General features: G+C 46.7%; 9 protein-coding genes across 9 annotated transcripts; 8 read left to right on the forward strand and 1 right to left on the reverse strand.

Annotated features, from left to right (window-relative positions):
• Positions 1-2,871: 2,871 nt before the first annotated feature.
• TrAtP1_010633 (uncharacterized protein) lies at positions 2,872-3,897 on the forward strand (the record flags this gene model as incomplete). Its single annotated transcript, XM_014092104.2, has 1 exon — positions 2,872-3,897. The coding sequence occupies one exon, from the start codon at positions 2,872-2,874 to the stop codon at positions 3,895-3,897; it is 1,026 nt and encodes a 341-aa protein (XP_013947579.2).
• A 720-nt stretch (positions 3,898-4,617) lies between these two features.
• TrAtP1_010634 (uncharacterized protein) lies at positions 4,618-6,356 on the forward strand (the record flags this gene model as incomplete). Its single annotated transcript, XM_014092105.1, has 2 exons — positions 4,618-5,116; positions 5,194-6,356. 2 exons carry the CDS (start codon positions 4,618-4,620, stop codon positions 6,354-6,356), a joined length of 1,662 nt encoding a protein of 553 aa, XP_013947580.1.
• Positions 6,357-7,647: 1,291 nt separating this feature from the next.
• Positions 7,648-10,367, forward strand: TrAtP1_010635 (uncharacterized protein; the record flags this gene model as incomplete). Its single annotated transcript, XM_014092106.2, has 2 exons — positions 7,648-9,234; positions 9,303-10,367. 2 exons carry the CDS (start codon positions 7,648-7,650, stop codon positions 10,365-10,367), a joined length of 2,652 nt encoding a protein of 883 aa, XP_013947581.2.
• Positions 10,368-12,667: 2,300 nt separating this feature from the next.
• Positions 12,668-14,620, forward strand: TrAtP1_010636 (uncharacterized protein; the record flags this gene model as incomplete). The annotated part of the gene is made up of 3 exons (XM_014092107.2): positions 12,668-12,746; positions 12,835-14,268; positions 14,328-14,620. The coding sequence occupies 3 exons, from the start codon at positions 12,668-12,670 to the stop codon at positions 14,618-14,620; spliced, it is 1,806 nt and encodes a 601-aa protein (XP_013947582.1).
• Positions 14,621-15,247: 627 nt separating this feature from the next.
• Positions 15,248-16,702, forward strand: TrAtP1_010637 (uncharacterized protein). Its single transcript, XM_014092108.2, has 4 exons — positions 15,248-15,572; positions 15,637-15,724; positions 15,776-15,933; positions 15,993-16,702. The coding sequence occupies exons 1-4, from the start codon at positions 15,291-15,293 to the stop codon at positions 16,659-16,661; spliced, it is 1,197 nt and encodes a 398-aa protein (XP_013947583.2). The 5' UTR covers positions 15,248-15,290; the 3' UTR covers positions 16,662-16,702.
• Positions 16,703-17,042: 340 nt separating this feature from the next.
• Positions 17,043-17,612, forward strand: TrAtP1_010638 (uncharacterized protein; the record flags this gene model as incomplete). The annotated part of the gene is made up of 1 exon (XM_014092109.2): positions 17,043-17,612. One exon carries the CDS (start codon positions 17,043-17,045, stop codon positions 17,610-17,612), a length of 570 nt encoding a protein of 189 aa, XP_013947584.2.
• A 10-nt stretch (positions 17,613-17,622) lies between these two features.
• Positions 17,623-18,132, forward strand: TrAtP1_010639 (uncharacterized protein; the record flags this gene model as incomplete). The annotated part of the gene is made up of 1 exon (XM_066114795.1): positions 17,623-18,132. The coding sequence occupies one exon, from the start codon at positions 17,623-17,625 to the stop codon at positions 18,130-18,132; it is 510 nt and encodes a 169-aa protein (XP_065970892.1).
• Positions 18,133-19,021: 889 nt separating this feature from the next.
• TrAtP1_010640 (uncharacterized protein) lies at positions 19,022-19,666 on the forward strand (the record flags this gene model as incomplete). The annotated part of the gene is made up of 5 exons (XM_066114796.1): positions 19,022-19,147; positions 19,205-19,230; positions 19,282-19,391; positions 19,455-19,480; positions 19,546-19,666. Exons 1-5 carry the CDS (start codon positions 19,062-19,064, stop codon positions 19,664-19,666), a joined length of 369 nt encoding a protein of 122 aa, XP_065970893.1. The 5' UTR covers positions 19,022-19,061.
• A 295-nt stretch (positions 19,667-19,961) lies between these two features.
• Positions 19,962-21,877, reverse strand: TrAtP1_010641 (uncharacterized protein; the record flags this gene model as incomplete). Its single annotated transcript, XM_014092111.1, has 6 exons — positions 19,962-20,157; positions 20,211-21,022; positions 21,071-21,197; positions 21,253-21,415; positions 21,482-21,535; positions 21,598-21,877. The coding sequence occupies 6 exons, from the start codon at positions 21,875-21,877 to the stop codon at positions 19,962-19,964; spliced, it is 1,632 nt and encodes a 543-aa protein (XP_013947586.1).
• Positions 21,878-22,158: the final 281 nt, after the last annotated feature.

The following is a 22,158-nucleotide window of genomic DNA, read 5'->3' on the forward strand; positions in this document are numbered from 1 at the left end:
ATTTGCTAATATGGCAAAGTGGCAAAGATTATAATGGTGTAGTATTCTGTAATTTTCCTCCAGAAAGGTAGCACTTTCAAAGTATAGTAAGGCGAATTATGTATATATATGTATGTACGACAATATATGAAGAATAAGAGTGCGAGAAATCGAGTGGAGTAACCTCTGGGAAGTAAGCTAGCTCTCGGCTTGCAAAATAGACAGGTTGGCGGATTCCTTAGCGACAGGAGTGTGTACGCTTGCACCGCATAACTATTCAACTGGTACATAGATATTCCAGTCATTGGTATTTTTAAGAATGTCTAGAAGTTAGAGAGTGGTAGCAGACTGCTAGCAAAAACTTTAGAGATAGCACATGCTAGATCAGTATTGAAGCTGCAGAATGTTATATAGGAATTTAAAGGTCTCATCTGTGCATTCGTTTTGTGTTAAAGACCGAAAACCATAAGTACAATCTAAAAGACCAGTATATGGGTGGTTCCTTACCTAGTGGTTGTACTACCTTATTACATCCAGCGACTTGTAGATAACCTTAAATCCTTTTCCTATTATACTCCTGTATCTGCTTTATGGAACTTGAAGTGGAAGAATCCTGTCTCCTTGGGGTAATTTCCACTTGCAAACAATAATTTGAAAGATTTCGAGCCCATCTTCAGCTCACTGATTCAGTCGAGCGGTAACAATGCTGGCGTGCTTTTCAATGGGAATGACTACGCAAAACCGTTTATTCAGTAGGCGACTCTCTTGTGATCCAGGCCAAAGAGGCAGAGCAGGCTGGAAAGCCTGAAGATGCACGCGAACTCTTCCTTTGTGCCGCCACTGTCTATCGCACCGCTCGATTCCCTATCAACAGCAGGTCTCTACTATCTACAAAAGCATGGGAAGCGGATAAAGCAGCATATCTAGCTGCTACACCGTATCTCTCTCTATTGTATTGGGAAGTTGAAATCCCTTATTCGTACGCCAGGTTTGCTGCAGGGGAACCGGCAGAGGATACCATCCCAGTAATTCTTACGTATCCCTTGGTCGGTAATTTAGCGGGCTATAAATTCGGTGCTACTTCTTATTGTGGGTTTGGACGGCTATCGGACAGATCAAAGACAATTCAGCTCCGAGCACGCGCGCCGCGGCTTTGTATGCCTTACTGTCGATATTCCGGGCACGGGAGACTGTCCTGCTGCCCGCGTGCTGGACTAGATTGATGAGAACCAAGATGAGTATGGCTTTGACTCACCAGCTTTGACTCACCACGTATTGTCGTCCGGGGGCTTAGCACCGGGGGCTACTACGCCATGCGTATCGCCCACACACACGCCAATCGCCTTCTGGGCATCGTCTCACAAGGAGGCGGAGGAGATCGTATGTTTGACCCAGAGTGGATCCGGGCACAAAACCACTTGGAGTACCCGTTTGCATTGACAAATGCACTTGCATTCAAATTCGGCTATGGATCTGTGGAAGAGTACATTGCCGACGAACCTCGGAAGAAGTTTGGCTTGTGTAAGAATGGAATCTTTGACATCAAATGCACTAGACTATTGCTTATCAATGCGATGGAAGATATTATTTTTCCAATAGACGACTACGTTTTAGCTCTTACAAGAGATATAATATTGAGGAGGCAATATAGCTGAACTGGAAGCAGGACCAATTACATATGAATGGATAGATAGACTTGTAAGATAGCAGTACCTGTGTTGTGTACAAGAGATACTGTAATATATTGTAGTATCAAAAATGTAATTTCAATTACTATATAACAGTTGCTTTAGGGTAGAGCATCTATAATGTACTAGCAAGAAGATAAGATGCTGTAATACCTGGTTTAAATGATTTACAAGGAACTGCTATCGAAGGATTTAAGTATATTAAAGGGTTTCTTTTGTATATACTAAAGTGGAATTAATTTCACTCCTGTGTTATTGCCATTTACTAATAAATGGCATTACAGTTGCATAATGGTCAAGTTATAGTTGGACATACATACTAGTAGGGTTACAAGGCGACTCCCAAAAGAACAATTAACCCCCAGATCCCCTCAAAGGTACGCACGCACTATTTTCTCATGAACTTCATAATGTTAATACCAGTGATCGGTTACCAGTATCAACATATCAACAAGCATAGAAATTCGTACCGGAGCGCCGGGACAAAACTAGAATTCCGTAGGGAAAATTCGAGTGCCGGCTCAATACCTTCCGCCCAATATAATATTCCGCGCTTGGTATTTAATTAAGTATCGAGAATAGTACGAATACCTATAACAAAGACAGGGTTCTATAGCTAAGAAGCGATGGCATGGCTGTGTTTGTGGGTTTGGTTACTAGTTAGTCCGAGACTCCGTACATGGGGTCAACAGCAAGGTGAGATCTACGTTCAACAACTCCTTTAGCTTACGCTCTACCTTAATTTGATATTACGTAGGAAAAGTGCTGTGTCATAACTTTAAAGGCTATCCTAAGAATTCAGGGGTTTTATCCGGATTCAAATCTGTGGATAGCCTCGGCCCAGGGGCAGGTATCCAGGTGTATATAAACTAAAGGATGTTCTCTTCCATACCTAAAAAATTCAAAGAGCAGTTCATCACCATTCAAGATGTATCATCTAACCAAAGTCTCCTTGATTTTTCTCGCTTTCATCTGCCAGCGTTCGGCCAGTACACCTGTCGCCGTTTCATCCTTGGCTCCAATCCCACCAAGCCAGGATTCGTTCTACATACCACCACATGGCTTCGAGAAGACCTCTCCAGGACATATACTGCGAAATCGAACAGTACCAGTTGCTGTTAATCTCCCCAACAATCCTCATTTGGCAGGCTCTTTTCAATTTCTTTATCGCACGACAAACACTTTTGGTGATGCGGTAGCTGCAATGACGACTGTCCTTGTTCCGAAAAACGCGGATTTCGGGAAACTGGTCTCATTCCAAGATTTTGAGGACTCAGCTGATATCGATTGCGCACCATCCTATATCATACAAACCAGTCAACCCGGCCAAACTGCTTTGTTTATAGAATTGGCCCTTATGCAAGGCTGGGTTGTGGCCATCCCAGACCACGAAGGACCCAAAGCATCCTACCTTGCGAATATCCAGTCAGCACATGCCGTACTCGATGGCATACGCGCAGTTTTAGCCTCCTCATCCGTAACACATCTATCGAAGGATCCTGCGATTGTATTATGGGGCTATTCTGGTGGTGGTCTCGCCAGTGCTTTTGCTGCAGAGCTTCAGCCTCAATATGCACCAGAATTGAAGATACTGGGGGCCGCTGCTGGTGGTATTGTCCCTAATATCACAACTGTGATTTCCAGCGTTAACAACAAGACGAATTCATGGCTTATACCAGCTGGAATCATGGGGCTAGTGCATGAATATCCACAGCTTGGGCCAATTATTGATGCGCATCTTATTCCAGCGACAGCCAGTTCTTTCAAAGCAACAGAGCATGTTTGCTCTGAAGTCCTGTTTGGAAATGAGAATATTCTAGCCTATTTTCGCAACTTTGATGCTATGATGGCAAATCCCACCCTCCTCTCTATTCTTGCACAAAATGGCATGGGCAACAACGCGCCAAAAATACCAATGTTTATCTACAAGGGAGTGCAAGATGAAATCAGTCCCATTAGCGAAACTGATGAACTGGTAAAAAAATACTGCGCTCGTGGTACCAGCGTATTCTACAGAAGAGATATCTTGGCAAATCACGAGTTAGATGCTGTTCTTGCTCTCCCGCCTGTACTGTCTTGGCTGAAAGACAGATTGAACAGGGTCTCTGTCAATAATACCTGTTCGACATCAACTGTCGTATCATCCTTGTTTGAGATTGATGCAGTCAGCCAGGCAACACAGGAGGTCATCCTGGCGGCCATGATTGATGCTATTACAAGCTCCAACTAATAGTGCTGGATGTCCTAGGGCACTTTAAAACCGCATTCCATAATTAAAGGTTGCTTTGATTCTGTTTCTAATCTGAATGCTTTGGTGGATACACTCTTAATTATCTTACTAGAGCTATATATTTTTAAATTTTATACTATAGTTATCAATCAAATCCTGTCTTATACGCAGTTAACAGAGACAAGGTTCTTACAGTTACTAATGCCCTTATTCATATAGTAAGATAGTAGATGTTAAACTGGTAAGTCGAATATTCCATGGGTAGAATTCGCCGATATAAATTGGTTCCATTCTCTTCTGGGCAAAGCTACTATTTTCTTAGTATCTAGACATCAGCAGCTTGCTTCTATATTCCTATTCCAGTAATATCTTCAACTTATTGCCGTTTCTAGAGCTTGCGACCCACTATTCGGGCTTCACTTTGTTCCTAGCTAGGAAAAATCTCACCTAGGTACAATCTGCATTGACCCATAATGCAATCACAGTCAGGAGAGCTTAGCAATTACCAAGCTTCTTCCCTTTTAAGACAGCTACATCGAGTATTAAAGGCTTTATATATATTCAATGAAGCGTCCGCTACGCATTTCGAACCACGTCTTTGTTTACAGTTCTCATCATTGGCCTATCGGCACATAATCCCTAGCAGCTGCACTTGGCGGAAGCAGGCCCAGCATTACCTCTAGCTTATTGCCAAGCTCGAAGCTTCTATTGCTCTACACCATGGCTTCAACAAATGGCTCAACAACTCCGTCGACGCCTTTGGACGAGGAAAATCGCAACAAGCATGAAGATCCTGAATCAGCTTTGGCACAAGGCCAAATGGAACAACGCCAGCAGCCACAGGGCTCATTCTCCAAGCATGAAGCCTCACACGTTTCTGAGCGGCCTGAAGTTTCGGCCGATGGAGATGAAGAAACCTCTGAGCCAACTCTGCAAACAGGCTGGAAATGGTGGTTAATCTGCTTTGGTGTCTATTCAACTTGTCTCATGTATGGGCTTGATACCACGATCGCGTCAGTGGTTCAAGCTCCGGTTGTTGATACGTTCAAAGAAGTCTCTCAGGTCGCATGGATTGGCGCTGGCTTTCTCCTTGGATCAACGGCGGTTATTCTCCCCTACGGCGCCATGTTCAATACCTTTGACCTGAAATGGAATTTCATTGCCGGAGTCATTCTGTTTGAAGGAGGATCAGCTCTATGTGGAGGCGCCCCAAACATAGGTGCCCTCATTGTGGGCAGAGTTATTGTGGTGTTGGGGGTACCGGCATCTTTCTGGGAAGTCTCAATTATATGACAGCCCTGACTCCTCCGAAAGTAAGAGGAACCTACGTCACCGGCGTTGGGTTCTTTTGGGGCATTGGTTGCATTCTTGGTCCTATCGTTGGCGGTTCTTTGTCAGACAGCTCGGCAACGTGGAGGTGGGCATTCTATATCAACCTTGTCATTGCCGCCGTGACAGCGCCAGTGTATCTCTTGGTGCTGCCCTCGTATAAGCCCTCTTCTGATCAGTCTGTCATGATGCGGCTTGTCAAACTGGACTACCTGGGCTTTGCTCTTAGTATCGGCTTCTGGGTCACTTTTGCACTAGGATTTCTATCCGCAGGAGGAATCTGGAAGTGGAGCGATGGACGCACAATTGCTACAATCACGATGTTTGCCGTTTTACTGGCAGCTTATGCTTTGCAGCAGACTTTTTGCATATTTACCACACCGGAGACGCGTTCATTTCCCTTGCATCTCTTGAAATCGAGAATTCAGATTCTGCTCTACATTGAGGCAGCCGCCGCCATGGCTGCTATTTACGTACCAATCTTCTACATCGCCATCTATTTCCAATTTGTGCGGAATGACAGCTCGCTTGAAGCTGCCGTACGCCTGCTGCCCTATATCATCCTATTCATTATCGCCAACTTGGGCAGTGGTTACCTGCTTCCCAAAGTGAACAGGTACATTATCCTTTACGTCGTCGCAGGAGTCCTCCTTACTATTTCCGGATCACTTTTATATGTCTACCTCACCCCGACGACAAAGCCAGCTACAATCTATGGACTCAGCATCATAGAAGGAATTGGCGCCGGAATTAGTGCCCAGGTTGGCTTCTCCATAGCGACGCTCGAGTCGGGTTCTAAAGACGCCGCACACGCCCTAACGCTTCAGAATCTGGGTCAGCTCGGAGCAGGCGTGATTGCACTCGTAGTTGCTGGCCAAGTTTACCAGACCACTGCCATCAAGGGTTTGACTGAAGCACTCGCACCGGCCGGCTATACGGCTGCTCAAATTGAGGATGCGGCTGCAGGTGCGCAGAGTGTTGTCTTCCAAGACTTAACGGGTGATCTCAGAGAGATGGCCATTATAGCAGTTACAAACGCTATCCAGAGGGTTTTCATCTTGCTTATTGTTGCGGGCGCTGTCTCTCTCATCGCGGCTTTGGGTATGAAACGACACAAGTTGTTCAAGTAAAACAGCGATGTTTGCACACCTGGAGAGCAAGCTTCAAGCGAGAGATACAAGAGCGAGGCAACATGATTACAACAAGACTGTTTAGCAATAATGTATTTGGACGAGGCCCTGTTTCATAGATGCTCGGATTAATCTAGTCAAAGTAGGTAAATTAAAAGAGGTTGGCGTTTATGAAAATTAATCGAAGGAGATATATAGCTATGTGCAAGAACTTATAATCGGTTTATTTTTATAACTCAACAAACGCATAAATCATCATCATAAGAATGTGTGAATAGTTTTCGCGACCGCGGGAGAGCGGATAGGAGCCAGCTCTTACATGCTTGTCTGTCAACGACTGCAAACTGTATGCCCAATATAAGAGATATATTGATCTTGTACATTTTGTGACAATAGCAAATGATTACTAAACTTTACTTCTATACAGATAGTACGCGAGTGAACTTAAAATTAAGAAAACACGAATACGTGTATCCATTTTGCCGCGCGGTATGGACATTTTATCACATAGGGATTTGCGAACCAGCTGTTTGCTGATCCCGGGAGCTGTTTAGTGCCGCCATAGGTTATCTAATTAACATCGGCAATGGCTGCTTATATGCGCCCAAGTGACGGCGGCTGTTGCCGGTGGCTGCACGTAGGTATCATAAATATCAGCCGGCCCGGCATTGAGGTCTTTAGGATAGAGCCATTGAAAAGGGCGGAGTTGTAGTCTGAAGTTTGGCTGCCTGGCATGAGTCAAGAAAGAAAAAAGTGTTTTATGTCATTCCTAAAGACAGTAATGAAGATCTATCCCGATGAGCGACTAATACCGGAAGATATTTTGCGATATCCTTGGCTAGATGCGATGGCTTCAGAGTGGATAAAACAGTACCTAATGATATAATATTGTATCCGTACGAGTGATTTTATATACACAAACTACTACAAGCTACAAAAACCTATCAGGCAATTGGTCAAACTACTACTTCAGGTATATTCCGATTCGGGCGTCTTTATAGTAGTAGTATCTCCTTACTGAAGACTTAGTGCCCAGAAATACAAGCAATCTTCTCTAGTGGAAATATCTCGTTGGATGATTCCAGGCCAATAAGCACTATAACCACTCGCGTTCATAGGCAAAGAGCGACACTACACTTCCAAGCGAGTACTACTTGGATGTACAAATTGCCAATCCCGATTCCAAATCATTTTAGCCTCCATCCTTGGGCATAAAAACGCAAGTATTCCTATGCTACGAACTGAGTCTGCTCTGTTTCACCAGCGCGTTCTACCTCTACGAAGTCTATAAATGGACGAGCTACAGAGCCTTCCACACAAACGGCTTCGAGTCGGGGTTGACGTAGGCGGCACAAACACTGACAGTGTGCTCATTGATCTGGCGCATCCATCAGAGCCAGACAAAGCAATACTAGCGTGGCGCAAGACACCTACGACGTCGGATCCAAGCGATGGCATAAAGACTGCACTCAGCAGCTTACTTGAGTCGACGAATAGAAAATCAGACATTGTCAGCGTGGCAATAGGGACCACGCACTTTATTAATGCGGTTGTAGAGCGAGATGCCAATCGACTCTCTAGGGTTGCTGTGTTGAGACTGGGCTACCCCTATAGCAAGTATATGAGGCCTTGCGGTGACTGGCCGGACGACTTACAAAGACTCGTGCTGGGCCATTATGCTTTATTGCGGGGAGGGCTTCAGGTGAACGGAAGCCCCATCAGCGACATTGAGCCAGCTGAGATTCGAGCAGAGTGTGCGCATATCAAGCAAAAGGGCATCCACGTCGTGGTTATCAATGGCATCTTCAGCCCCCTCGACTCCGCAGAGAATCAAGAACATCTTGTAGCTGAGATTGTGCGTCAAGAGCTGCCGGGCTGCGATGTTGTACTCTCCAGCGAGGTTGCTAAGCTTGGGTTCATCGAGCGTGAAAACGCCGCGATCTTCAACGCAGCCATATTGAGATATGCGCGGCAGACTCTACATTTGTTTCAACGGCCTTTGAAACAACTAGGTCTAGATTGCCCGGTATTCATAACTCAAAATGACGGAACAGTCCTCCCGGGGCAACTTGCCGCAAAGTTTCCAATAAGGACATTTTCTGGTGGCCCGACCAATAGCATGCGCGGAGCTGCTTTTCTTGTAGAGAGGTATTCATTGGGTAAACGAGGCGAGAAGAAGCCAATCATGGTGGTCGATATTGGTGGCACAACGACCGATGTTGGACTTTTGCTTCCTTCGGGCTTCCCAAGGCAGCGAGCGGCCTTTAGCAACTTGGCGGGAGTTCGAATGAACTTTTCTTACCCAGATGTCACCAGCATCGGTCTTGGCGGAGGGTCATTCGTATATCGTGATAAAGGCATAGCTGTTGGTCCAGAAAGCGTCGGCCGCCGACTTACAGAAGATGCAATTCTATTTGGTGGCGCCATTCTGACAGCCACCGACTGTGCCGTTTCCGCGGATCCTACTTTGGCGATTGGCTCGCCGGATGTGCTTGCGGCACGTTCCAATCTAAGCCCAGAAGAGATCTACAATTTCCAGGAAGCCGTAAAGTCAAAGCTGGAGCGGGCTATAGACTCTATGAAGACGTCTCCGGAAGACCTGCCCGTCTTGTTGGTTGGTGGTGGCGCTATCCTAGCCCCGAACAAGCTGAAGGGCGCAAGCGAAGTTCTTCGGCCGCCATGGTCAGGCATCGTGAATGCCATCGGGGCCGCTATGGCTGGCTTGAGCATTGTGGTCGATACCATCAAGACGATTGGGCCCAATACAGAACAGCAGTGGCTCGAGGAAATTAAGAAGGTTGCTATCGACAAAATAGTCGATGCTGGCGCCCTTCGTTCCTCGGTTCAAATTGTCGAGATAGAGACACTCCCAATGTCGGTAAGTTTGTTTGAGCTACCTGAAATGCTGCATGGCCATAGACTAGGAACTAACTTGGTTCACATTAGTATGTCGAGAATAAGGCTCGATTCATTGTTCGTGCAGCTGGTGACTTTAATTATAACGCTCCAAGTATAGAGCTTACAGGTAATGATATGAGCCATTCGGGCAACTTAGTGGATTCGGCGGACGATTTAAACAATTCCCAGTATGGGCGCAAAACAGGCGCTGGTGATTTCTCCGGGACTCCAACAGAGGAAACTAAAGCATCAACTGAATCCACTGACGACTTGCGTTTGTACAAGCCTAAAGTCGCAGACCGAGTGTGGTATCTGAGTGAGACGGATATTGGCTGGATTGCCACCGGCTGCAATATTCTTGGATCAGGAGGCGGTGGCTACCCATTCCCAACCGCTATGCGCCTTCGCCAGATGATACGCAATGGCGATGTGATTCGCGTTGTCGACTCGCGTGATGTCGACGATAAAGCCGTCGTGGGGGGAGCATGCTTCGGCGGTGCGCCCAATGTCTTTTCTGAAAGACTTCCGGCTGACGAGCTACTCGAGGCTCAGAAAGAGCTGATGCGGCTATTCAAAGACCCGATCACGCATCTTAACTGCTTGGAAGTTGGTGGAGCAAATGGCATGCAAAGCTTTGTGGTCGGATCCAGCTCGAACCTTGATCTGCCGACCGTCGATGGCGACTACTGTGGCCGCGCATATCCCGTGTTATGGCAGACAACGCCGTACGTCTATGGTGATCGCCAGCCGGTGTACCTCCCAATGGCACTGAGCGATGGCAACGGAGCCTCGGTCATTGTCTCCCAGGCCAAGTCAGACAAAGTCGTCGAACGACTCCTGCGAGCCGCGCTTAGTGAGCTCGGGTCTCTCGCCGGTGTGGCCGTTGCACCCGCTTCAGGAGTCGAGTATAAACGCTGGGCTATTCGCAACACCATATCGCAATCATGGCGGATCGGAAGGGCTGTGCACTTGGCTCGTCTGTTGAATGGTCTCGATACGATGACGGAGTCGATTATCAACGAGTGCGGCGGCCCCGATGCTGCCAAGGTTCTGTGGCGCGGCAAGATTGTCAGTGTGAAGCGGACACTTCGTAAAGCCCATCTCTACGGCTAGTGCGTTATTGAGGGTGAGGGGGGAGACAGTTTCAACGGCCATGTTGTGATTCCATTCAAAAACGAGAATATTGCTGCTGTAAAGACGTCTCCCAGCAATGAGCCGACCGAGTCGCTTCCTTTAGATTCCGAAGATCTTCAAGGCGAGATATTGGCCATTGTGCCGGACCTTGTCGCCGTTCTAGATGCTGAAGATGGTGAGGGTATTGGTACGCAGGATTACCGGTATGGTCAACGTGTTATCGTCATAGGCATTGCTGCTAGCGAGCAATGGACTGGTACTGAGGAGGGTATCAGAATCGGGGGCCCTGAGGGATTCGATATGGGATATTTGAAGTACAAGCCGCTTGGAAAATACTCAGCTCCCAAGAGCGTTATTGATGAGTATAATGTCTCATAGATTACTTTCAGAAAAGAAGCATACCATCTACTAGTGGGCTATTTTCAGGTGGATGAAGCGATTGCTTGGAAGAAAGATTAGAATATCACCGAATACGGAAAAGAGAAGAATTCTTAACATGCATCTTGACGAGTGTTCTAATAAGCATTTAGTACTGAAATCTTAAATGGCTTTGCGAACTAATAAAGGCCTTCTTATCCTTCATCTTTGGTGTATTGGAAGGATAATCGGGACAGTTGCGCGTATCAAATGCACAGAGTAATCACACACAACTAAAAACAAACATTCAAATAATATTATAAAGATAATAATTATATTAAAACTCGCTTTTCTGGGTGTTGTTTTGTGGTAGTCAGTAGCTGAACAATTGACTTGAACTACTGTCGCGTTATTGATATCCAGAAAAGGGTCTACTTGGTCTTTTATGGAAGCCACACGTGGGCGAGGAAAGCACTGTGATAAGCTCGTTCATCCAACACCTGTTGTCTCATGGGCATTTACTAGTAGCTAAATAAAGAAGTAAGCACCGATGAAAGGCGCCGAAGAAGTGGACGAGTTATCTGTGAGGCGTTGGTTGAAAGCCTCTAGCTTCTTGGCTACAGCACTAGCTGAGGCAGAGCATTCTGGGCGGCCGCCATGCCTCACGTTCTGGGAACCGAACCGGGGCACGTGCTACGGCGTGGCAAAGAACAAGATCTTGGCAGATGCCCAAACGTGGCCGATGGTGTGAGAAAAACATTGTTCTTACTACAATACACAGCATGTGTAAAAGACTCTGAATCGTTTCACGCTGCTAGCTCTTGAGAATTGCGATCAATAGATGAATCTAGCCGTAAACCAGCGTAGCTACAAGAAACTGCTCATCTGGAAGTAGCTAGCGCTAGATGTCCGCCAAGCTTAATTATTAAGTTTATGCAGCGGTTCCCCAGTAGTCAACCTTACTGCGGTTAAGCTCAGCAACTTGCCAAGCTTGGCAAAGCCAACAGTCGAAATCTTCTCCTTGAAGTGTTCAAGCACGTGCTCGTTCAGCCATGATTCATTTCATGTTAGTGCCCTCACAGTCTCTTCTTCATGGTATTTTTCCATGTATGCACAAAGTCAAGACTGGAGCACCTGCTGTTCCAGTCGAGGGACCTGAGCGATGTAAATTCGCTCTGCACCTTCTTGTCATCTCCATATGCTTCTAGGCCATCCATATTACCCTCTTCGCTGGATATTCACGCGATATCCCCCCAACTTCGAGATACAGCAGGCTATGGGGCCACTTCTGGAATCCCTTGGCCAAAGTAGCAAACCTAGTCAGTGGGCCCGGGGGCTACCCCGATCTACCGTTACGGCGACATGCCCAAGCCCACGTGTGTTTTTTTGACAATCTGATAGGAAGAAACACCATGCTTAACATCTACGCTGAAGGTGGTCTCATTCAACGGCGTCGTCCGTCTGAGCGATCCAAAGTTCCACCATTGCATTTGCCAAGCAGCTATTGCCTCGGGTCCAAGAGAAACTTGATGCGATACGCCAACATGCCTTATTTTTCTCTGCGATATTCGTGGCTCTTTTGTTACTTCGGTGCCTGAAGCGGCAAAGTCTACAATATGCTACTCCACTCTCTTATTCTCTTCTTGTAGGCTCTACAATCCGGTGGCGCCAGTGAGGCACGCAAAGGGCCATGAAGTTGGACCGAAAGTTGACACTTCAGGTACCCGGCGCTGTGGCCTTCTTTCGGCTACTGGATGCACACGTGCAAACAATAATTGCATATGTATGACTAGTATAATACCTGAGACACGCCCTGTACCATTGTGTTGAGATTCTATCTCGGTTTCTTTCAATCATCATTCAAACCTTCTGAAGATCGGTCTGGTTACCTCTTTGAGCCATTCAGACACTCATCTGTCAATATGGTGCTCCATCAGTATGACTACATCTTTGCCATTGGCACTCTGTTTGCCATGCTAGATGCCTATAACAACGGTGCAAGTGCGTATTATAAGCATACAGCTTGTTCATCCCTCCAACAAATGAACGCACGAAACAGCATGATGCTCACATTATATGCCTCTTTTAGATGATGTTGCCAACTCCTGGGCTACCAGTGTCTCTTCAAGATCAATCTCTTACCGACAAGCCATGGTCCTCGGCACCGTCTTCGAAATGCTAGGTGCCATCACCGTCGGTGCCCGAACTGCGGATACTATAAAGAACGGCATTATTCCAAACGCCGCCTTCCAGGGCGACGCCGGTGTCCAGATGCTTGCATTCACATGTGCTCTTGCCGCTGCATCCTCTTGGGTGATGTGGTGTACTCGCCACTCTGCCCACGTTTCCTCTACATACTCGCTCATCTCTGCCGTTGCGGGAGTCGGTGTCGCAACAGTAGGCGCAAGCCAAGTCCAGTGGGGATGGAACAACGGCAAAGGTCTCGGTGCCATCTTTGCTGGGCTGGGAATGGCTCCCGCCATCGCCGGAGGCTTCGGTGCTTCTATATTCCTTCTGATCAAGTTTGTTGTCCACGTCAGGAAAAATCCCGCCAAGTGGGCTGTATACACCTCTCCATTCTTTTTCCTCGTTGCTGGCACAATCTGCACTCTGTCCATTGTGTACAAGGGATCTCCCAATCTGGGCCTGGGCAAGAAGCCAGCATGGTACATTGCTGCCGTGACTATGGGCACAGGCGGAGGAGTTTGCCTCCTGTCTGCCCTGTTCTTTGTCCCATTCGCGCGCGCTAAGATTCTGAAGAAAGACTACACCGTCAAGTGGTGGATGTTCATCCTCGGTCCTCTCCTTTGGAATCGCCCAGCTCCCGCCGATGCTGAGTCTGCAGCTGTCCCCGACTACGCTGTTGTCCAAGGAGAAGAGCACGTCCATGGATCCAGCCGTTCGCTGCAGACCGAATCACTCGATAGCGAGTCGCCGAAGAAGACTGACGCTGTTCTGGGAGAAAAGAATCTTTCAGCCGTTGAGGCTAATAAGCCCAGCTACGAAGAGCTTGCAAAAGCAAGCGAGGCCAAACTCAATTCCCGCCTTTACGAAAGCCAAGGACCAATTGGCTGGGCGATGCGCACACTTCGCGACAATCCCATGGGCCCAGGCCAGGTATACGAGAAGCACAACGTCAAAATCCTGGCAAAGCGCATCCCGGCCATGATTGTTTGCGGCCTTCTCTATGGTTTCTACTACGATATACATGCCGCCCAGACTGGCACTGAGGGAACCCCCGATGGTGATCGCATGAAACGTGTCTACGCCAACGCCGAGAAATATCCCAACGAAGTTGAACACACATACTCTTTCGTCCAGGTTCTGACAGCATGCACTGCTTCCTTTGCCCATGGTGCCAACGATATTGGCAACTCTGTCGGGCCTTGGGCCGTTATATATTCTGCTTGGAAAACTGGCAACGCTGCTGCGGCAAAAGCACCTGTTCCCGTTTGGCAATTAGCTGTGTTGGCTGCCATGATATCGATTGGTCTCATCACCTACGGTTACAACATTATGAAAGGTAAATACCACCTAAACTTCCATTTTTGTTTAGGATTAGCTGCTAATTGTGTAAAATAGTCATGGGCAACAAAATTACCTATCACTCTCCTTCTAGAGGCGCTTCCATGGAAATGGGTGCCGCCATCACTGTTCTCGTCTTTTCTCAGTACTCTCTGCCCGTCTCTACGTCCATGTGTATCACCGGCGCAACAGTCGGAGTTGGTCTCTGCAACGGTACTTTCAAAGCTGTCAACTTCCAGCGAGTTGGGCTTCTGCTGTTTTCTTGGATCATGACTATTCCAGTCGCGGGTACTCTTGGCGGTGTTCTCATGGGCCTCTTCCTCAATGCGCCGCACTTTGCGCCTTCGTAGGAGAGCTTAAAAAGCCAGCGAAGAAGATTTGGCATACTTTATTTAATAGATTTTTTGAGATTTTTTGGGACCAAAAATAAAAGTTATGAACTAAAAAGCACTCTAGTTACTTAACTTTGCTCAACTCTAGCCCCGCCATGTGATGAATGTTTTCCGTTATGTTTCATTTGCCAAAAGAAAACGTTCGACTCTGGCCTAACAATGAATGTTATCAATGTATACCAAACAGTCCTTTCTATAGTTTTCATTGTTGTTCTAACGAAATAGCCGGTTCTCCGTAATCAGCTCCCCCCGCGATTTTCTACAAGCTAACATCACCATCCCGCACAGATGAATTGCAATCTTCCATAGAAATGCCAATAATTAATCACAGCGCCAGGCAACTTGCTTTCTCATCATTAGCAATTGAAGCTACCAGATTGATTCCATAGACCTTTGTGGGGTTAGATTTGTTTTTACTCCAATTAAACTTGCATTGCTTAAACTCAAGGGGCAGATAGACGTGTGCGGTGTATCCAACTACGGGCGTCGATTACAAATCCGAAAATGGCGCTAGAGCCGGAATTACACGATTGCGAAAAGCCACCAAGTAGAGTAACAGGAGGGCGTTATTGGAAGTCAGTCACAGTAAAGACTCTTCCCATTAGCAATATTGAGTAATACATGACAAATGATACATGTAAACTTACTTGGATATGGGTATGACAATGAGTGTTGCTGCACTGGTTGTGAGACGCGGCATACAAATATCACGATAAACAACGAGATTGCTTCATATCACAAGAAGTATTCAACTGGGCTTCACAAATTTTGCACTTTGAGTCATAGAAGCAATTACATACACAAAAAGAAAATGGCTAATGAAGGTTACTGGCTTGTTGGAGTTGGAGAGCCACCAAAGCTTGGTCCTGGAGACTTGCACGAGCCCGGAAAGGGGGAAATATTAATACAGGTTCGTTTATACTTCGATACGTGAGCTACTGGATTCATGCAATAATACTAATCTGGAGAGCAAGGTGAAAGCCGTAGCAGTTCAACCTGGCGAATGGAAGATGCAAGAGGGCCTTATTCCAATCAAGGTTCAATATCCAACCATTATTGGCCGTTAGATTCCCTCTTATCTGTATCTTCGGTTTCATTTCTAATAATTGACAGTTTCCGCATCTGGCATCGTTAAAAAGACTGGTCCTGGAGTGACCCGATTCCAGCCAGGTGATCGCATCTTGACAAATACTACAGGCGTCCTACGGAATGATAGTCGCTTTGGGGCCTATCAGAAATACTGCCTCGCCCCGCAAAATCTGGTTTCAAAGGTACGTTGGCTATAAAAGAGAAAAAGATTGAGATTAATACTAATCTCTATAATACCCAGATTGGTGATGTGCCATTTGATGAAGCTGCGAATGTTGCAACGTCTTATGCGGCAATGAGTGCTCTAGTCCTTCATCTCGGGTTAAACAAGCCGCAGATACCAAGTGCTATTTCGACCGGTGAGAGGATTCTGATTTGGGGAGTGTCATCTTCAATGGGGATATTTGCTGCACAGTTGGCAAAGCATGCTGGCTACGAAGTTGTTGGCGTTGCATCTGGACGCCATCGAGAGCTCGCAGCGCAGTATGGAATCGCTCATTTCGTGGACCGTACAGCGGCGGATGTTGTCATTGTAGCCTCTTCATTAGGTCCATTCAAGGCTGTCTTTGCAGCGGCTGATTCCGCCGAAGACCAAGTTAAAATAGGTGGAATTTTAGCTGCTCTAGGAGGAGGCTCATTCTTAACCACCATGGGAGTCCGCGCTGGAGTACAATTGCCCAAAGGCGTCACTGGGTTTTTTACACAGTATATTGATGACTACTTGGACGAAAAGAACCGCGAGTTCACGGAGTGGTTTTGGTGGAACTGGTTAGAGGCTGCCTTGGAGCAGAAACAGCTCAAGTCTATCCCTCTTACAATTGTTGGGGGTTTAGACAAGACAGGAGAGGCCTGGAGAATATTGAAACATGGCGAAAATCACGGCACTAGATTGATCATTGAGCCGCAATAAGCAAATGCGAGTTTTGATTGTGTAGCTATTGAATGATGGGCAGATTGTACTAAACGAATAAGATGGCGCTCTTCACGAGTTTATATCTGACAATACAGGAACATATTTAAAACATTCACTGCTGGCGCAAATGGCCATCATAGGGTGATTTGCATACGCGTATTATCAGCCATCAGGCAAGCTGGCGATCAATCAAGAAGCCACACTGCCCGCTATTATTACGTACAGTAGCAGCGAGAACTGAAAATGCAAAGCGCCCTCTAAACATGTGGGTCGCGCGGCCAAATTTGCGTGCTCTTCCAAGCGACAACGGCGATGGATGTATAATCACTTTTCAAATCTCCATACCGTTTCTTCAAGTCGTAAAGCCACTCTTTCAACATGACGATACCCTCTTACAACGACAGCCATGTCAGCATCGACAGAAATGGCATTGTTGAGAACAGGCACGTTGTCCACGCTGCCGTCGTGGATTCCACGGGACAGCTTCTCTTTAGCCTAGGGGATCCCTCACGGTTTACTTTGCTGCGTTCAGCTGCTAAGCCTGCTCAGGCGCTGGCTGTCGTAGAAACCGGTGCGCTTGAGAAGTTTGGTTTCGATAACGCTGATCTAGCCCTGATGTGCGCCTCACATAGCAGCGAGGATCGTCATGTTGCGCGGGCCCAGCGAATGCTGGTGAAATCGCAGCACACCGAAGACCAACTGCAGTGCGGCGGCCATCCCGCTCTCAACTCAGCTGTAAACCGCGCATGGATCAAGCGTGATTTCGAGCCCACAGGCATCTACAACAACTGCTCTGGCAAACACGCAGGCATGCTGGCGGGAGCCAGAGCCCTGGGCGCCTCGTCAGATGACTACCACCTTTTGACGCATCCAATCCAGGCCAGAATCAGGAGAATCATAGAGGAGTTGACCGGCTTAAGCGAAAACGAAGTCAGCTGGGGGGGTTGACGGATGCAACATGCCAGCACCGGCACTTCCTCTCTCTTATCTTGCAAAGCTGTATGCTTCATTCGCCCAGGCCTCTGACGCGTTGGCAAGCGGCGATAGCATCGCTCCCAGAACGCAGCGCATGGGGCAAATATTCAACGCCATGTCCCAAATGCCCGAGTTGGTTGGCGGCGAGGGTCGATTCTGTACTCTTCTCATGGAAGCTTTTCAGGGATCGCTGATTGGCAAAGTTGGGGCAGACGGCTGTTATGGCGTTGGAATGCGCGAATCTGAGATATCGCGAAACTTGGGAGCGGTGGGTGCTGTTGGCATCGCGGTAAAGGTTGAAGACGGCAACTTGGACATTCTCTATGCCGCAGTTGCTGAAATCTTGGAGCGGCTGAAGATTTACAATCAAGCAAGCAAAGAAAGTCTGTATGCATATCACCACCCTGAAATTAAAAACACAAAGGGCATTGTCACAGGTACTACGAAATATCACTTTAGCTTTCGGTCCACCGGCTGGGCGGTTCTGGCTTGAATAGTAATTGGAAGTACCGAAGTGGGCAATGCAGAGATTTCGCATCTCTATTCTGTTTTCTGCAAAACTCTAGTAATATATACTAAATCTTTTATACTTCTCTGGTCTTGAATAACAACCCATAATAGGTTGTTCATGGGCACGTGCTGGTTCAGTACAATCACAACCTGTATGCTTATCTTACACCGCCAATAACTGTAGGTCTTACATCTTGTATCCTCATAAAGCAAAAGCCCGTATCATCACAATTCCTATGCTCCATGTGGCAAAGTCGATTTTCGTAAATAAGTACCTACCGACATCAGCGACTGGTCCGCGCGAAGTAGGATAGAGGCGACACGCATTTTCCTGAATAGGTAGGTATTATCTGCATCGCGTCGTTTCCAAAAGGTTAAAATCGGTCATGGAGCTATATACAAATATTGTTTGTATACGAAGTAGTATTCATTGCTACACGACATATCAGGTGGTCCAGTGCGAGAAGACGGTGAGACAATGTATCCATATGAACGTTAAAGGACATTCCGGGTCTTTTTTTCAAATTTAAAATTGGAATGGCTATTGAGGGGTGTTCATTACAAACATTATAGAATGAAGAAATAAAATAAAGTCTCAAAGCGTATCGATTTCTTATTATCGTATTTGCATCATTGGATGGCTGAAAAGGTTCCTAGTATGGCTTGCAACCTCGATTCCACTACAGACGGTACAGTAAGAAATTTTTGCCGTGGTAAAATCAAGGTTCCTCGGCAAGATAGCTTGGTGGACGGAATCGGTGTCTTCGGCAATGTGGGGTGCCAAACTCCGGAGTAGAAATGGACTCTAATAGTATAAATATCTCAGATAAGTGGCTATCAGTGCGATGCAAAACGCGAATTGCTCAGTAGGCCTGCTAATCAGTCAAATATCATAGATTGGCAACTTAAAATATGGCTTCATATACTGGCACTTGTAATTGTGGCTCTGTCACTGTCACACTCGCTACAGCGCCTTCCATGATATATGCGTGCCACTGGTAAGATATCCACCAATTGCTATAGTACTACGCGCTGTATACTGATGAAAATGCCAGCTTGAACTGTCGCCGTGCCGGTGGACGTATGGGTAACTTTGATTTCACTGTTTCCTACTCGACTGACAATGAAATAGCTTTCTCTATGAATTATATTCTCGGTGAAGACGAAGTGACGGTTCATGATTCCAAGAATTCAAGAAAGCAGTACGTTGATACTAATACGACATCCAAAGCCACGGTAAAGGTACGTTTCTTGTAGTTTTGTTTGGATCTGTTAACAATTTACTAATCTGTGCTCTTCAATTAGAGAACATTTTGCCAAAATTGTGGAAGGTCTGACATATCCTTGTAACAAAAGTTTACGGAAAGCAGTGCTGACTTGAAGACTATATTCACAGCCCTCTATACAGCCAGGCGGAAAAGCTGGCGGGAAAATACTTTGTAAAAGCTTCTCTATTTGATGAGATAACTATGACAAAGACAGACATTTTCCAGGATCGGCAGATCCATTGGATATAAACACTATCGCTTTGACCAGTCCTCGATTTCATGCTTTAACTATTCCAGAAGCTCCATGCGCTGGAACAACAGACATCTTTGGACCAGAGAACTTTCCTAGAGCCATGTTAAGAAGATGATGCTCTATAGTTAGCTCTGTGTACTCGAGGAAGAAGCATCTAGAAGAGCGCAGAGGTGAGGAGGCATGTCCCATTTGTCACGTCATAGTCGACCGCAGAGGTTGAGCCGGGAACTACACTATGTATCTCTTTCAAGTAGCAAACGCCATCAGATTGATGCGTCATATACTCAGAGCCTAGCTGTCTAGCTGATGCAGAAACGATTCTTTCGTTTTACCTCGAAGGGACTTTCCCAAAAACCAAAATAATATGCCAAAGCTACAGAAGAATGTGATCAAGGCCATGAGTGTCATGACAGGCGCGAGATAGCCAATCTCGAGCGTCCAGGGCGTGATAAACTTGCCGAAACCATAGCCCCACAGATTCTTGTTGCTATTATCATCATTAGCTGAAAAGAGAACAACTGAAACGTGAATGTGACTTACATAGTAATTGCAACAAAAATAGCGCCTGTGGCTGGTTTGTAGCTGTCAACGGCATAGGTTGATGCTATGCTCGGCAAACTCGTTACTTGCATTCCGAGACAAGTATACCCGACGATGACAATGACCTGCCATGACCATAGCCGACTGTAACCTACCCCAACCACGATAAGGCCAATGATCATGATCAAGGTGTAGGGGAGCATGGTGATTAGTCTCATTTCGGGCTCTCTAATACCTCGGTTGCGCTTGGTAAAATAATTTGCAACCCAGTCTGACAGTGGGCCAGACGTGAATAAGCCAATCATTTGCCCTACAAAAATCGCGAAATTGGTAAATCCGACCTGCTCAATCGAAAAATTATAAGGCGGCGCTCCAAAGAATTGTTGTTGGGTCAAGTTGGCCAGTAGGAAGCCAGATGCTGAAAACGAAACCACAAACGCGGCAAATTCGACGATGGGAAAGGCGAGTAGGTACCATGGAAGCCATAACTCTTGCAAGATGTTTCCGTGATATGAGCCCCAGGGGCTGAATTGCTTCAGAGATGGGTGTCCTCGCGATAGCCAATGATCCTGAGGTTGCTCATTGGAAGCGTTTTCTGAGTGGTCTATAACTGAACTGCCCTTTAACTCCGGCAGGTCAGCGGGTTCAGAGGGTTCCGAAACCGTTTTGGCGTGTGACTTTCGAGGAAATCGTGTTTCCGGAAGAAGCCCGATGTTGAGAAACAGGGTGAAGATAAGAAGACCCGTGTTGAACCACCAGAAGCTCCTCCACCCAAAACGTTCAGCCATACTGCCAGCTATAATGGGACCAATCTATCAAATATTAGCAATGCGTCATGTTCAACGAGTGCACGCACGAACAGCAAGAGACCCAAAGTAAATCGTAAAGTATAATGTCTGGTATTTGCCGCGGTCGTGGAGAAAGATAACGTCGGCAATTATTTGCGGCATCATACTTTCGCAAGGACCGGCGCCAAAGCCGTTGAGGCTAATCAAGGTTAGTAATTTAGCGCATATATTTATGCACTGGGGGCGAATCTTACGCAGATGCTCCGAGAAACGATTTGTAGCTGGTGGCTCGCACTCTCCAGATTGAAGAGACGGTACATACTAGGGTGCTGAAGATGAGAGCTGGCCTTCTGCCAAAGCACGTCGAAATCGGAATCCATACTAAATTACTAAAACCGAGTACCAGTATTGTCACAGCTAGAATTTGTAGTTAGTGGTGACTGCAAATTGGATGACAAGTTCTCATGGTTGGCGGAATCTCACCAGTCGTCTGAACGGCATCAGCCAAATCAATGTTCCACTCTTGCATATACAATCCTATCCAGAGAAAAACGTTAGGGTGTCAGAAAGCTATAGGCGTCATCATTTGGGATACTGACCGAAAAGAGGTGCATTCGCAAGAGGACCAAGATTTTGACTGATAGAGACAAAGCTAACGCAAAGCAAAGTCGTCCATTTCCATAGCAAAGTCCAGTTCAGAGGATCGAGGGGGTCATCGGAAGGCTGGGGAACGAGGACGCGCCCCGCTTCTTTACTATTGCTGGATTTGATGAAATGGTGGGATCCAACATCTGTCATCACCTCAGTGCCGGGATATATCGAAATGTCGAGCTCATTCTCGATGTCCTGGAGAGTGCGGTCTCCTACTATTTGGCTCATGGTGATTGAAGGCAGCAGTCGAGGCCGGCTATGCACAAAACTCAAGCTGGAGCCACATGAAAGAAATAAACAGCTCGAAGGGAGAGACTTTCTTTATATAATGGGTGGATGGCAAGGGTACATCTAACTGCGAGTAATGCACTTGGTCCACCAATCGAATTCCGAGATAGCAACACTGGGGAAGCCCCCGAGGCCGCAGATTGAGCCGGCGAAGTACATGCTCTAGATGTTTAGCCGGGCATTAAGGTGGCCAGCGACATGGGTTTTTACAACGTCCAAGT

Source organism: Trichoderma atroviride, chromosome 6, assembly GCF_020647795.1.
Source record: "Trichoderma atroviride chromosome 6, complete sequence".
Taxonomy (NCBI): Eukaryota; Fungi; Ascomycota; class Sordariomycetes; order Hypocreales; family Hypocreaceae; genus Trichoderma; species Trichoderma atroviride.

Coding starts and splice junctions, on each gene's coding strand:
- TrAtP1_010637 (XM_014092108.2), top strand. CDS start 15,291: ATGATACATGTAAACTTACTTGGATATGGGTATGACAATGAGTGTTGC. Junction 15,725..15,775: donor ATATCCAACCATTATTGGCC/GTTAGATTCCCT, acceptor AATAATTGACAG/TTTCCGCATCTGGCATCGTT. Junction 15,934..15,992: donor CGCAAAATCTGGTTTCAAAG/GTACGTTGGCTA, acceptor TATAATACCCAG/ATTGGTGATGTGCCATTTGA.